Below are 12992 nucleotides of genomic sequence, written 5' to 3'. Positions count from 1 at the left end.
ACAGTAAAAACATTGACACATAATAATTCGATAACGTATTTTCCTATTTACTTTAATTGTATAGTCTTGCCACAGCAAACTCATAACAACTATGATACATTTAAAATCTCTAGAAATCATTTGTAATCAAGTTCTATGAGAAACATAAGAATCTTAAGTTTAAAGTTATTATATAAGAAGGATTAAAGAAGTTAATATATTATCAGTAGCTACTAAAAATAAAAGTTGAATTCATTGTATTAAGACATATTAAGGACAGAGATATACTGGCTTTGGCCAGATAAAGGTAAAAATTGATTTTACTTCCAAACTTTACCATTAAAAAAATGAAAAGATATACACTTACAGAAGGCCTAGAAGAAGCATCCTTTGAAGACTGTTTTTCCAAAGCGTGAAGTTTTTCTTGGAGGTATCTGTTTTGTAAACGTAAATCTTCTATAACAGAATCTCGAGGAAGAGCCTGATGGGTCCTATAAACAACAACCACAGTCTCTTTACTATCAAACTTCAACTTTTCACTGTGTGTTTTAAATTAAACTATAAAGGAGAGAATAAAAATATATAACATTTATTTATACTGTACCTATTTTAAATATTAAAAAACTTACAAACTTTATAAAATGAAATTACGACACGACTATTTACATGATAAAATGATCCTCAGATTAAGAATGCAGCAGAGTAGGAGGATGCTGCACAGACATGTTCCCCAGAACAAGCTGGAACTACAACTGAAATATGGAAAGGCTCCCTGAATAATCAGCGGAAAACTCACAGGAGAGAACCCTGATACCCAAGAACCAAAAAGTAGAGACTGGTAAGGAGGGACAAAAGCGCAAAAGGGCTGGCTGGGCACCCACAGACAGGAACTGAAGTCCAGGAGAGACATCTCAGCTGGGGAAGAAGGCGTGCTGCTGAGAACTCTGGGATCTAATCTCCAAGCTGCGCAGCCCAGCAGAGAGCACCAAATCTGAGGAAGATACACACATAACATCTAACTGTGAAGAACAGTGGGGTGCTATCTGCTAGGGAGTGACAGCTGAAAGTTTGGGCAACCTCTTGATGGGCCAATGCATGCAGATTCCCTGTGAAGCCACCCAACTTGTCCTCTGGCAAAAGAGGGGGAAGTGGTCTGGAGCTATGAGAGTAGAACCCAGGACTGAAGACTTGGGGCATAGTGTTCAGAAGGCAGATACCCCAAGTTTCCTGGGCTGGGTTATTTCCTCATTCAGTAGAGGACATCTTTCCCACATAGGCATTTGCCTTGCCTGGGGGGGAAGACAGTGAACACACCCTATTGGAAAATACCTTACCCTGAGGCCACTTAACCTGTTAACCAAGGACATATAAATACGTCAAACATAAACAATATCACGTAAACAATATCAGGAACCGGTAGGATGTATGAATACGTCCTGGAAATATATGTTGCGCCCTGAGAGGGACGGTATATATTTTTTGTAATCTTTATAATTGTTTGTAAAATTTATAACTTTTTAATTCGATGCTTCCATCTTTTTTGTTGGTATTCTTTTCTATTTTTTTGTAATTTTGTATTTTCCTTTGTGCTTTATATATAAATAAATGAATATATATATATCATTTATTTTAATTAAGTATAAATTAAAAAAAAATAATATGAAATTACGTCCTCTGGGCGTGACGTACTGACAGGTCCTAGTGAAAGAGTACGCGCCCATTACAGGTTGTGTAATTAAAAAGGGAACTCCCTGGTTAACAGGTTAAAAAATGAAAAGTAATAATTAGCCTCCAGGCAGAAGCAAACTTCTCCTCCCTATTGAAAAAACTCCTCCCTAAACCTATGGGTGATTTCCTGGGGGCAATTCAAGTGGGAATCCTACTAGTCTGTAGACAGAGGTGGTCTCTGGGGGCTGAGTCTTTGCCTGACCCAATTAGTCAGAAATAGCCTTTAAAACTGTCCTGCACTAGAGATTGAAAGGTGTAGAGCAGGGCTCCTCAAACTTTTTAAAGTGGGGGCCAGATCACGGTCCCTCAGAGAGCTGGAGGGCCAGACTATATGAACTACTAATTCCTACTGTAACACCTTGGCTGCGCTCACTGCCCAAAAAACCTGGCGGGCCGGATCAGACTCCCCTGGGGGCTGCATGTGGCCCGCGGGCCGTAGTTTGAAGACCCCTGGTGTAGAGGATCTACCTAACATATAGTCACAAACCCAACAGACAACCAAAATGAGGAAACAAAGAAACAACCCCCAAATGAAAGAACTAGGGAATTCTTCAGAAGAAGAGGTAAATAAAACAGAGGTAAAAAATTTATCTGAAACAGTTCAGAGTGATGGTAAAAATGCTCAACAGTATGAAAAAAGATATAATAACTATGAAAAAAGAACAGCCTAAGATAAAGAATGACATAACACAAATAACACATTGGAAGGAATACACAGCAGAATGAGGTAAACTGAGGATAGAATCAGTGAATTAGATGACAGAATTGAAAATATGACTCAATCAGAGAACCAAAATGCAAAAAGCAATTATAGAAACAGGAGGACAGCTTAAGGGAGCTGTGGGACAATGTGAAACATAACAACATTTGAACAGCACATGTGCCAGAAGGGACAGAAAGGGTGAAAGGAACAGAGAAGGTGTTTGAAGAAATAATTTTAGAAAACTTCCCTAACCTGATAAAGAAAAAGGTCATAAAAGTTAAGAAGGCACAGAGAACCTCAAACAAGAAGAACCCAAACAGATCCAAGCCCAGACATATTATAATTAGAATGCCAAAAATTAAAGACAAATAGAGAATCTTAAAGGCAGCAGGAGAAAAGAAAACTATTACCTATAAAGGAGTTCCCATAAGGCTGACACCTGATTTCTCATCAGAAACTCTACAGGCCAGAAGGGAATGGCAAGGTAATGGAAAGTAATGATCTGAGACCAAGATTACTATATCCAGAAAGCCTCTCATTCAAAATAGATGGTCAAATACCCCCCCCCCCCAAAAAAAAAAGCCTAAAGGAATTCATTACCAGCAAGCCAGCATTACAAGAAATGCTAAAGGGATTGCTGAAAATAAGAAACAGAGAGAAAATCTAGCTATACAGAATTAAAATGGCTATAAATAAGTTTCTTTCAGTAATAACCCTAAATGTAAATGGATTAAATGTCCTAATCAAAAGGCATAGAGTAACTGAATGGATAAAAAAACATGACCCAACTATATGCTGTCTACGAGACCCACCTCAAAACAAAAGACACACACAGGAACTAGAAAGTGAAGGGCTAGAAAAAATTTCCATGCAAATGGAAAAGAAAAAAAGCTGGATTAGCAATACTCATATCTGACAAAATAGACTTTAAAATTAAGGCCATCACAAGAGACAACAAAGGTGACTACATATTCATAAAGGGATAGATCTAACAAGAGGATATAAACCTGGTTAACATATATGCACCCAGTATAGGTGCACCTAGATATAAAAAAAACAAAACAAAACAAAAAAAAAAACAAAGAGGACTTTAGCAAAGATATTGACAACAATACAGTCATAGTAGGGGACTTTAACATCCCTCTGACTTCACTGGACAGATCTTCCAGACCAAAACTTAACAATGAAACAGAGACTCCAAAGGACACACTGGGTCAGATGGACTTACTAGACAATTATAGAACATTTCACCCCAACGCAACAGAATATACATTCTTCTCAAATGTACATGGATCATTCACAAAGATAGACCACGTGTTAGGACACCAAAAATCTTTTCCAAATACTTCAGCCCACACAGATTCACATCATTAAGGAAAAAAGAACAATTAAACCTCTAAAGTATTTGAAGGTTTCAAATCTAAAATATTTTGATTCCTGTAAAAACTGTAAAGGAGAATAAAAGGATTTAGTTTTGCTCTGAATATATAGGTTGACTAAGAAAAAAAAAAGAGAGAGGGAAGAAGCCACTGCCAAGATCAGATAGTAACTATAAATGGATGTCAAATGAAAGAAGAATTCTTCCATCACACTTTTCTTCTCCATCTAGTGAAATTCTGAAGGATTAAGGAAACAATGACTTAGAAGGAAAGTAGATAGTATGTGCATTAGAAGCTCCTGAGTATTCCTATAAAGGAGTTCAACTTCACATGCTCACACTGCCTTAATACTGACCTAACGGTATATGTTAACAAATCTTGTCTCCCAAATGCATGGAGCATCTATTGTACTTAAGAACTTGAAAAGGTAAATAGTTTATAGATTGGGACAAAATGCCAGACATTGAAGTATCAGCAAACAGGTGATGAATTTATGTTTTCTTTTCCTCTGATATGTATTGGCGGGAACACAACATTACTTGAAACATTAAAGTGAGTTTAACACTGAGGGAGAGTATTCTGGGGAAGCCTTCAAGTTATATGTAAAGTGTACAAGAATCCCTCATTATTTCTTTCTTCTCTCTGGTTCTTCATGTCTCAACCCTCAAGCAATCCCATAGGCAGTGGTGGCAGAGACAGCAAGGGGAACCCATAGGTGGCAAAATTTTTATGGAGGGAAATCATTTCCTCCAATTAGTAGAGACTTGGGATTGGTAAGGTGGGAGGAAGAAAGTAGTTCCCCCACCTCCCCTCACCTCCTTCCTGCCCTTCTGTTGTTTGCATGGCTGCAAATGTACACAATTGCTAAACTGCACAAGATAACAGGGTAACTAAAGAGCCAGTTTTGGTTGAAAGTACCTAAAGGAGCCATAGGGAAAAAGAAAGTGTCAGGGAAGTTACACAAAGGGAGGAGCTTCAACAATTACAAAGTTGTTTATGAACTTCTGGGCTCACCCGTGAGCTGTACATGCATGGATCTGATCCTATTGTGAGCACCAAAGACTCTGAGGAATGAACTAATAGAGAGAAGACACATACCAGACTGTCAACTGGGAGGTACACAGGCAGGACAGATGCCAACAACACTGATAATGGAATCAGAGCCCACAGAAAGCAGGTGAGAATTTTGGGCCTGAACCTATCCAGACCAATTCCTGCTATGTAGCTATTTTTATTAATAATAGAATTTTCCATAGAACTTAGCCAAAATTCAGTGTTCTACAACATCATATGCAAAATTTCAAGAATACAATTCAAAATTATGTAGCATATGAAGAAAAAGGAATTATCTCAACTCAGAAAAGCCATCAACAGAACCCAACTTTAAAATATGTAACATGTTTACTAGTATATTATCAGTTATATTATATATTAATGGGTCAACTGGTTTCCTTCATTATAATGAACTAGAGGCCCGGTGCATGAAATTCATGCACGGGTACAGTCCTTAGACCTGGCCTGTGATCAGGGCCATCTTCCCCAGCTGCCCGCAACCAGCCCCGCCCCCTGCCACCACCTACCTGTGGTTTCCCGTTCACCATCCAGTGACCAGTGCCTGATGGCCAGGGGAAGGGACCGAGAAGTCGGCTGTTCCTGCCCACTCACTGGCCCCGCCCCTGCAGTGGGTGGCCATCAGGTGATTGGATCCTGCCAGCCAGGGAAAGGAACCAAGAGGTAGTCCTAGGGACTGGTCCAGTGGCTGTTCGGCCATTAGGGTCAATTTGCATATTACCCTTTTATAATACAAGAGGATAGAGGCCTAGTGCACAGGTGGGGCTGGCTGGCCTGCCCTGAAGGGGGCCCCAGATCAGAGTGGGGGTCCATGCTAGGGGCGGGGCCGGCCGAGGTGAGGGGTTGCAGGTGGTTTGCAGGCTGGCCATGCCGCTGGCTTTGTCAGGGGGGACGTCCAGAATGACATCTGGAAGACGTCCAGTCTATCCAGTCTAATTAGCATATTACCCTTTTATTAGTATAGATAGCAAATTTCCAAGTAATAGTGTACCTCATATATGATATCTCATTTTCTAAGTCAAGATTTCTCTTTTTTAATTCTTCCAATTCTTTTTCTGACTCCAAAGCTTGCACTCCCATAATTTGATTAACAGTCATGCCAGTTGTTTTTAGTTTCCTCTGCAAAGTCAGTTTCTCTTTATCAGCTCTGTGGGATTAAATAAGAAACATGAAAATATACTATCCACTGTGTGGCTTGTTCAATTTATTGAACTGCAGTTTACTCATTACAAGATCAATATACAAAAATCAGATTGTTCTGCATTTCCTAGGAGCTAAGTTATTTTTAAATTATAGGAAACCCCATTTATAAGTTGTTAAAATAAATTCAAAACACATTTCAAAGAAAGAAAATAAAAAATCATAGATAATAATTCATAATTAAAATTAGATAATTTCTTATATTATCAAGAACAATAAAACTATATAACTTCCAGGTCAATTAAAGACTTTACACATAATTAATTAGATTTACTTTATACTCACTTGGCAAAAAGATCCTTCACAGTATTCAACTGCTTTGTTAGAATATAAACTTCCCCTTCTTTCTCTTTTAACTTGTTTCGAATTCCCTCTATTTTGCTTTGCCATTTTTTACCTTCTTCCCATCTAATTAATTCTTCTCTAGCACTCTATAAACAATAATAAAGGAGGAAGAAAATTACAAATATTTTTTTAAATTTTATTTTAAGAGTTATCAGTTACAACTTATTAGAATGGTAAAACAATCCTTCTTAAAAAATAAATAGATTTTAACTTCTACAATTTTTAGACATGCCAAGCTCGTAGTAAAAATGACCCTCAGTTTAAATATCCTGTATTTTATAACTTGACAAATAGAATTCTGGAGAACAGTTTGAACTCATGATAACACCCTTACCGAGTCTTTACATGAAGATTTTTAATAGACAATCATGACTACAGTAAGCTTGTATATCAAGGAATCTATATGTATAAATGACTAACCCAATTCTGTCATCCCATAGCAATATCCTAGCATCAGGGCCCCTTCAAATCTTCAATGAACATTACTTTCTGATTCAACAAATAATTATTTAGTGCTAGATATGTACCAGGTACTATCTAAGAATAGAAGCAATGAATAAATCAAACAAACAAAAAATCTATTTTCATGAATATAAGAGTCCAGTTTATGTTGGTTGAGTGTATGCACTAGGGAAATGGAACAAAATAAAAATAAAAAAATAAAAAAATAAAACAAGAAAAGAAAAATTGTAGTTATGTTAGTGTGATAAGTGCTAAAATGGATGGGGGACAGGGAAGCAATTAGGGCCTTTAGGAATAGGTGTCATGGCTTGTGATAACTAAGATAAAGTGTCCAAGGAAAGAGCAAAACAGTCCACGTACTGCACAAGTTCTGGGCATTCACATAGTTAAAAATTCTGTTCACAACTATCTGAGCTAAGAACTTATATCTTCATTCTATCAAGCAATTCTTATATACTTTTAATTTTTTAAAATATATATATATATATATATATATATATATATATATATATATTTTTTTTTTTTTTTTACAGAGAGGAAGGGAGAGGGAGAGAGAGTTAGAAACATCGATCGATGAGAGAGAAACATCAATCAGCTGCCTCCTGCACACCTCCTATTGGGGATGTGCCCACAACCAAGATGCCCTTGACTGGAATCAAACCTAGGACCTTTCAGTCCGCAGGCTGACACTATCCATTGGGCCAAACCGATTAGGCCACCAAGCAATTTTTAACGATTTTACTATGTAATAAACTTTCTAGGAATGCAACAATCTTATAAAAAGAAAACCTGTACATATAATTTTGCTAAAAACTGTACCAACAATTGTGTGTCATTTTAGAAATGAGATTATAAATGGAAATGCCACAGCAACATGAGCTGCCACTAGAATATATTGTTCTAGTATTAGTCTGCATTCATAGCTCTGAATTCATATGAACACAACCTAGAGGTGCAAGGATAAACTACCTCATGATGACTTTTAGGGTAGTCATGCCAGAGCATTTATGTTTGCTGAAATATGAAAAAAATAAAAATATACTATTTTCATAATATTTTTTCTTTTATGTTTTTCATTTATCTTTTATTTAGGGCATTTATAATGATAAATTTGAAATTAGGCATGTAGCTAATAGCTTATATTAACAAGGAATTTCATTTGGAATAGTAAAGAAGACATTTTGAAACACTGTATTTACTATAAAAATAAAAAAAAGAATGTTAGTGCTAGAAGGGTTAACAACCATAACTTTAAGTCAGATAGATAGCTGAAAGTCAAATGCCCAACTAACATAAGTTTGCCAGGCTGGTGTGGCTCAGAGGTTTAGCGTCGAGCCATGAATCAAGAAGTTGCTGGTTCAATTCCCAGTCAGGGCACATGGCCTGATTGTGGGCTGGATCCTAGTAGAGGCAGCCAATCAATGATGTTTCTCTCCCATCAAAGTTTCTATCTCTCCCTTCCTTTCTGTCTAAAAATTAATAAAAAACATTTTGAAAAAGTTGCCTTCTCAAAACTAACTTTTCTCATACTGGCTAAGTTTTTAATCTCTTTTATTTAGTTCAGCTAAACAGTATCCTTTAAAAAATGTAAAAACTTCACTAAGTGTTTGATAGTCATTAACTTCTTTTTTTTCCGAAATATAACCAGTAATTTTATATACCTCCAGAAATATAAATATTAGTTGGGGGCATAATGTATATAGGTGAATTTTTCTGCATCGTATAGTGCTTTGTAGGGATTGAGTAATTCTATCCTATCTGACATTACCATCTTAAGTAAGATTTAAGAAAGAAAATAATGAAAAAATGAACAATAACAACAATAAAAACAACACAGGCAAAGTCACCAAGGTCTGTTCTAGACTGGGAAAGAGAAGGCAAGAAGAGAGGATGGAGAGAGAAATTATCTTTTGATATTTTCTGTTCCAACAGCTTCTTACATGTAGATTTCAGAATAATGTTATTACATTTAAAATTTTTCATTCATTCAACAAATACTGAGCATCTACTATGTGTCAGGGACTGTTCTAGGTGCTAAGGAGACAACAATGAACCAAATAGACCATTTCTGCCATCAAAGCTTGAAGACCAAAAGAAGAACACATAGCTAAGAAAATCTAGTCTGTCAGATAGTAATAAATGCTGTGGAGAAAAATAAATTATCATAAGAAAAACAGGACTGCAGGGCATAGGGTGTTTTTTTTTTTTTTTTTTTTTTTTTTTTTTTTTTTTTTTTTTTTTTAATACAGACAGCTACAAACATTGTTTATGGAGGAAAATGTGTTGAAATTTGTTTTTATAATCAATGAAAGGATTCTATGAGTATTAAAACATTCATGAGTTAGGAATGCCCAGTACTGCATAATCTGAAATAACATTCTCACTGGATTCATAGCTATAAATTTTACTATTACTATAACTTTCTCTGTTCTCTTTCTATTTCTAGTCAGTAATAACATCATACACTGGGATGAACTTGATAGCTTACAAAAAACTTTCACAAATTATTTCCCTGTCAAAATAATCTTGAGAAATTGGTAATAGAAATAGTATTATCTAATTTAAGGAGAAATAAGCTGAAATAGAGATTAGGAGTCTACGGAAAGCCACAAAGCTGAGGTAATCTGATGGGAATCAGGTTAGGAACTGGTACCCAAGGATTATTTAGACCTTTTCCCCGGGAAGGAGAGAGCAGAGTCCAATCTAGAAGGGTAAAGACATTTTTATCTTCCAGTTTTCACCAATAAAGCTTCTGACAGCAAGTATGCTGTAGTTCCATGTATATAAATGCAAGCATTTTTATCAAATTTATACTGACATTGGTCAATTTTGATACTTTCTGTAATATACTTTGTTAAAACATTTAGTCGCATTGCCTATTTTCTATAGTCATTAAAATATGTAGTTTTCATGTTATGAAAATTTATTTTATATAATAGATATTGAATATTTTCTGGGTAAATTTATCCTAACCATAGTTCCTCCACTGTGATTTTCTTCAGGGGCAAACATTACCATTACCATAAATATTTCCTAGGTCACTTTTGATATTTTCAATGCTACCAACAAGATAAAAGTTTTCAGTTTATCATTAATCCAAAATTAATTATATATATGTATTTTAGCTAAGGTTGGTTAATTCTATTTTTAATCCTCACCCAAGGGCATGTTTACTGATTTTGGAGAGGGGAAGGAAGAAAGAGAGAGACAAAGAGATATCACTGTGAGAGAGAAACATTGATTGGTTGTTTCCTGATCAGGGATCAATCTGCAACCTTGGAATGTGCCAGATAGGAATGATGCTCCTACCAACTGAGTCAGCTGGCCAGGGCACTATCAGTAATTTTTATTATAAAATATTTTACTTAAATTGAATGAAAAACTTAAAGCAAATTTTCTCGCTTATAAAATCAATTTAAGAGTGGATTGATTACTTTAATATTGCTGTAAATACTGACATATCCCAAGTCACATTGTTGACCTTGAAATAATAGTCCTGCCTATCTACAGTAATAAAAGAGAAACATGCAAATTAACCATCACTCTGCTATACCCACAAGCCACACCCACCAGCCAATCAGGAGCAAGTATGCAAATTAACCCAACCAAGATGGCAGCCTGCCACAGAGCTGGAGCTGAGCATGAGGCTTGGGTTGCCCCCATTGATGGAGGAAGCCAAGTTTCCTGCCCGCTGTGGCCAGCCTGGCCTCCACTCAAGGCTATAAAGTATCAATTATAGAAGTTAAATAAATCCTAGATACTTGTTTCCAGCTGGCCCTGGCCTCTACCCAAAGAAGTGCTGGGGGCGCCAAAGCCGGTTTGGCTCAGTGGTAGAGCGTCAGTCTGCGGACTGAAAGGTCCCAGGTTTGATTCCAGTCAAGGGCATGTACATTGGTTGCGGGCACATCCCCGGTAGGGGGTGTGCAAAAGGCAGCTGGTCGATGTTTCTCTCTCATCGACATTTCTGGCTCTCTATCTCTCTCCCTTCCTCCTCTCTGTGAAATATCAATAAAATATATTAAAAAAAAAAAAAAAAAAGAAGTGCTGGGGGGAAAAAAAAGTAATAAAGCAGGGGATGGGACCTTGGGTCATCAGGGGGTTGATCAGGCCAGGATGGGATGGTAGGGGCCGTTGGGGATAAGCAGACCAGCAGGGAGGCCAGTTGGGGGTAAGCAGACAGTCAGTGGGGGTCAGTTGGAGGTGATCAGGACAGCAGGGGGGACAATATGGAGTGAGCAGGCCAGCAGGGGTGCAGTTGGGGGTGAGCAGGCCAGTGGGGAGGAGAGGTGGAGGTGAGCAGGCCAGTAAGGGGTGCAGTTGGGGGAGAGCAGGCTGGCACAGGGGTCAGTTGGGGGTGAGCAGGCTGGAACAGAGGGAAGGTAGAGGTTAACAGGCCGGCAGCAGAGTGGTTAGGGGCAATCAGGCAGGTAGGCAGGGAGATGAGTGGCTGGAGCCAGCAGTTCAGATTGTGAAAGGGATGTCCAACTGCCAGTTTAGGCCCAATCCCTGTAAACCGGCAGTAGGACATTCGAGGGGTACCAGATTGGAAAGGGTGCAAACTGGGCTGAGGAACACCCCTCCCCCCGTGCATGAATTTCATGCACCGGGCCACTAGTTGAAGGATAAAAGGACACATTTGGGTCGAGGTAGAAGAGTAAAAATGCCCAGCTTCTATCCCAAAGGTCAAATCACCAATATGTCAACAATTACATTGGGAGAAGTGATAAACAAATAAGCAAAATGTGCATATATTTCTGGATGCCAGGAAAATGACATGGACATGATGTAGAAATTTTTAAGTAAGAGTTACTTTATAGGAGTCTCCTCAAGTACATCTGTCTTAGATTTCTCTATATTATTCAATATCACTTAAAATATGTATTAGGTCCTCAAACTAATATAGTACATTAGCTATTCATCAATTACATATTTAACTTACTCTTGCACCACCTTAAATATATCAGTATGTTTATCCACATACCTTTTCTTTTATAGGCTTAATTTCTTCATCATCCACTTTTCTTTCCAGTTGGCTTTCTAGCGTTTTAATTCTCTTTTGGAGTTCTTCAATTAAACTTTGTTTATTATCTATCAGAGTTTTGCCCTGAAAAATAATAATGCATTTTAACCTTTTATAAGTAAAAAAGTATCAAATAAAATACACACCAAATATTACAACTGCAGAAAATTTCTGAGACCATAGTTTATCAAACATTCTGAATGACATTACTGATATATAACATGGTAACTGTTTCTGCATTTAAATAAGATATACTTCTCTAAAATGATAAATACAGTGGCGATCACTGAAGGAATTAGCTAAATTAATCAAGGGGACATGCAAGCTAGTTCCAGGAAATATTATATATGAAATTAAAAATTAGGAATGAAATGCTACTTACATATAAATCAAAGATATTATCACAATATGACATTACCTGTAATCCACTGGTTAGTCTTTTTATTTGCCTTCTCAGTTCATCATTCTCTTGTTCAATTTCATCTTTCTCTCTAAGCACTTTATTATAGGCTTTTTGTTTTTTTTGTAGTTCATTAGTTAAGTCATTCAAATTATCAGTTAGTGAATTTTCTCTGTTTTTACTTGTTTTAAGAGCTTCTTTCAATGTTAAAAGATTTTCACTTAAATCTTCAATTTGTAACTAATATATAAAATAAAGAAACATTTAATTCACAAATCACCAAATATCAATGATAAAATCAATACACTATGAAATTATAGCATTAAGACTTAAGAAGAAAGTTTTTAATCTAAATGTTTAAGTATACATGGAAAAAAAAACATCAAACTACATATATTCTTCCATCTTCATTCCAATTAATCAAATCTATTTGAGAAAAAAAATATAAAACAAAACATGAAGAAACAATCTAAAGCAATTCATCTTCAAAATATACCTAGGGCAAAAATTTTATCAAATAAGGATAAGTAAATGTTTCATTGTGGCTGAACTAATTTATTAAAGAAACAAGTACAATGTACACACCAGTGTTTAAAACATTATGAAACTTCTGAGTAGTATAAAAGAAATCTCCGATTTGAATTAATTTCTAATTTACTTTGTAAAGACAAGACATGAAAGGGCGCTAGCGATTATAGACAATAT

The 12992-nt window shown here is 36.5% G+C and overlaps 1 protein-coding gene across 5 annotated transcripts in view; it reads right to left on the bottom strand.

Annotated features, from left to right (window-relative positions):
- Positions 1-12992, bottom strand: part of CEP290 (centrosomal protein 290) — a 114470-nt gene that overhangs the window by 25455 nt on the left and 76023 nt on the right. For all 5 annotated transcript variants that reach the window (XM_084876938.1, XM_084876934.1, XM_084876936.1 and 2 more), the window contains 5 exons: positions 12306-12527; positions 11849-11971; positions 6346-6491; positions 5852-6007; positions 347-470 (listed from right to left, as the gene is read on the bottom strand). In XM_084876938.1, coding sequence (XP_084733064.1) covers positions 347-470; positions 5852-6007; positions 6346-6491; positions 11849-11971; positions 12306-12527 — 771 coding nt within the window. The remainder of the gene's footprint in view (positions 1-346; positions 471-5851; positions 6008-6345; positions 6492-11848; positions 11972-12305; positions 12528-12992) is intronic.

This window comes from Pipistrellus hanaki (assembly GCF_964339955.1).
Source record: "Pipistrellus hanaki genome assembly, chromosome: 3".
In the NCBI taxonomy this organism is placed as follows: domain Eukaryota; kingdom Metazoa; phylum Chordata; class Mammalia; order Chiroptera; family Vespertilionidae; genus Pipistrellus; species Pipistrellus hanaki.
The sequence above is the reverse complement of the archived record's forward strand: the minus strand, read 5'-3'. Positions and strand labels throughout refer to the sequence as shown.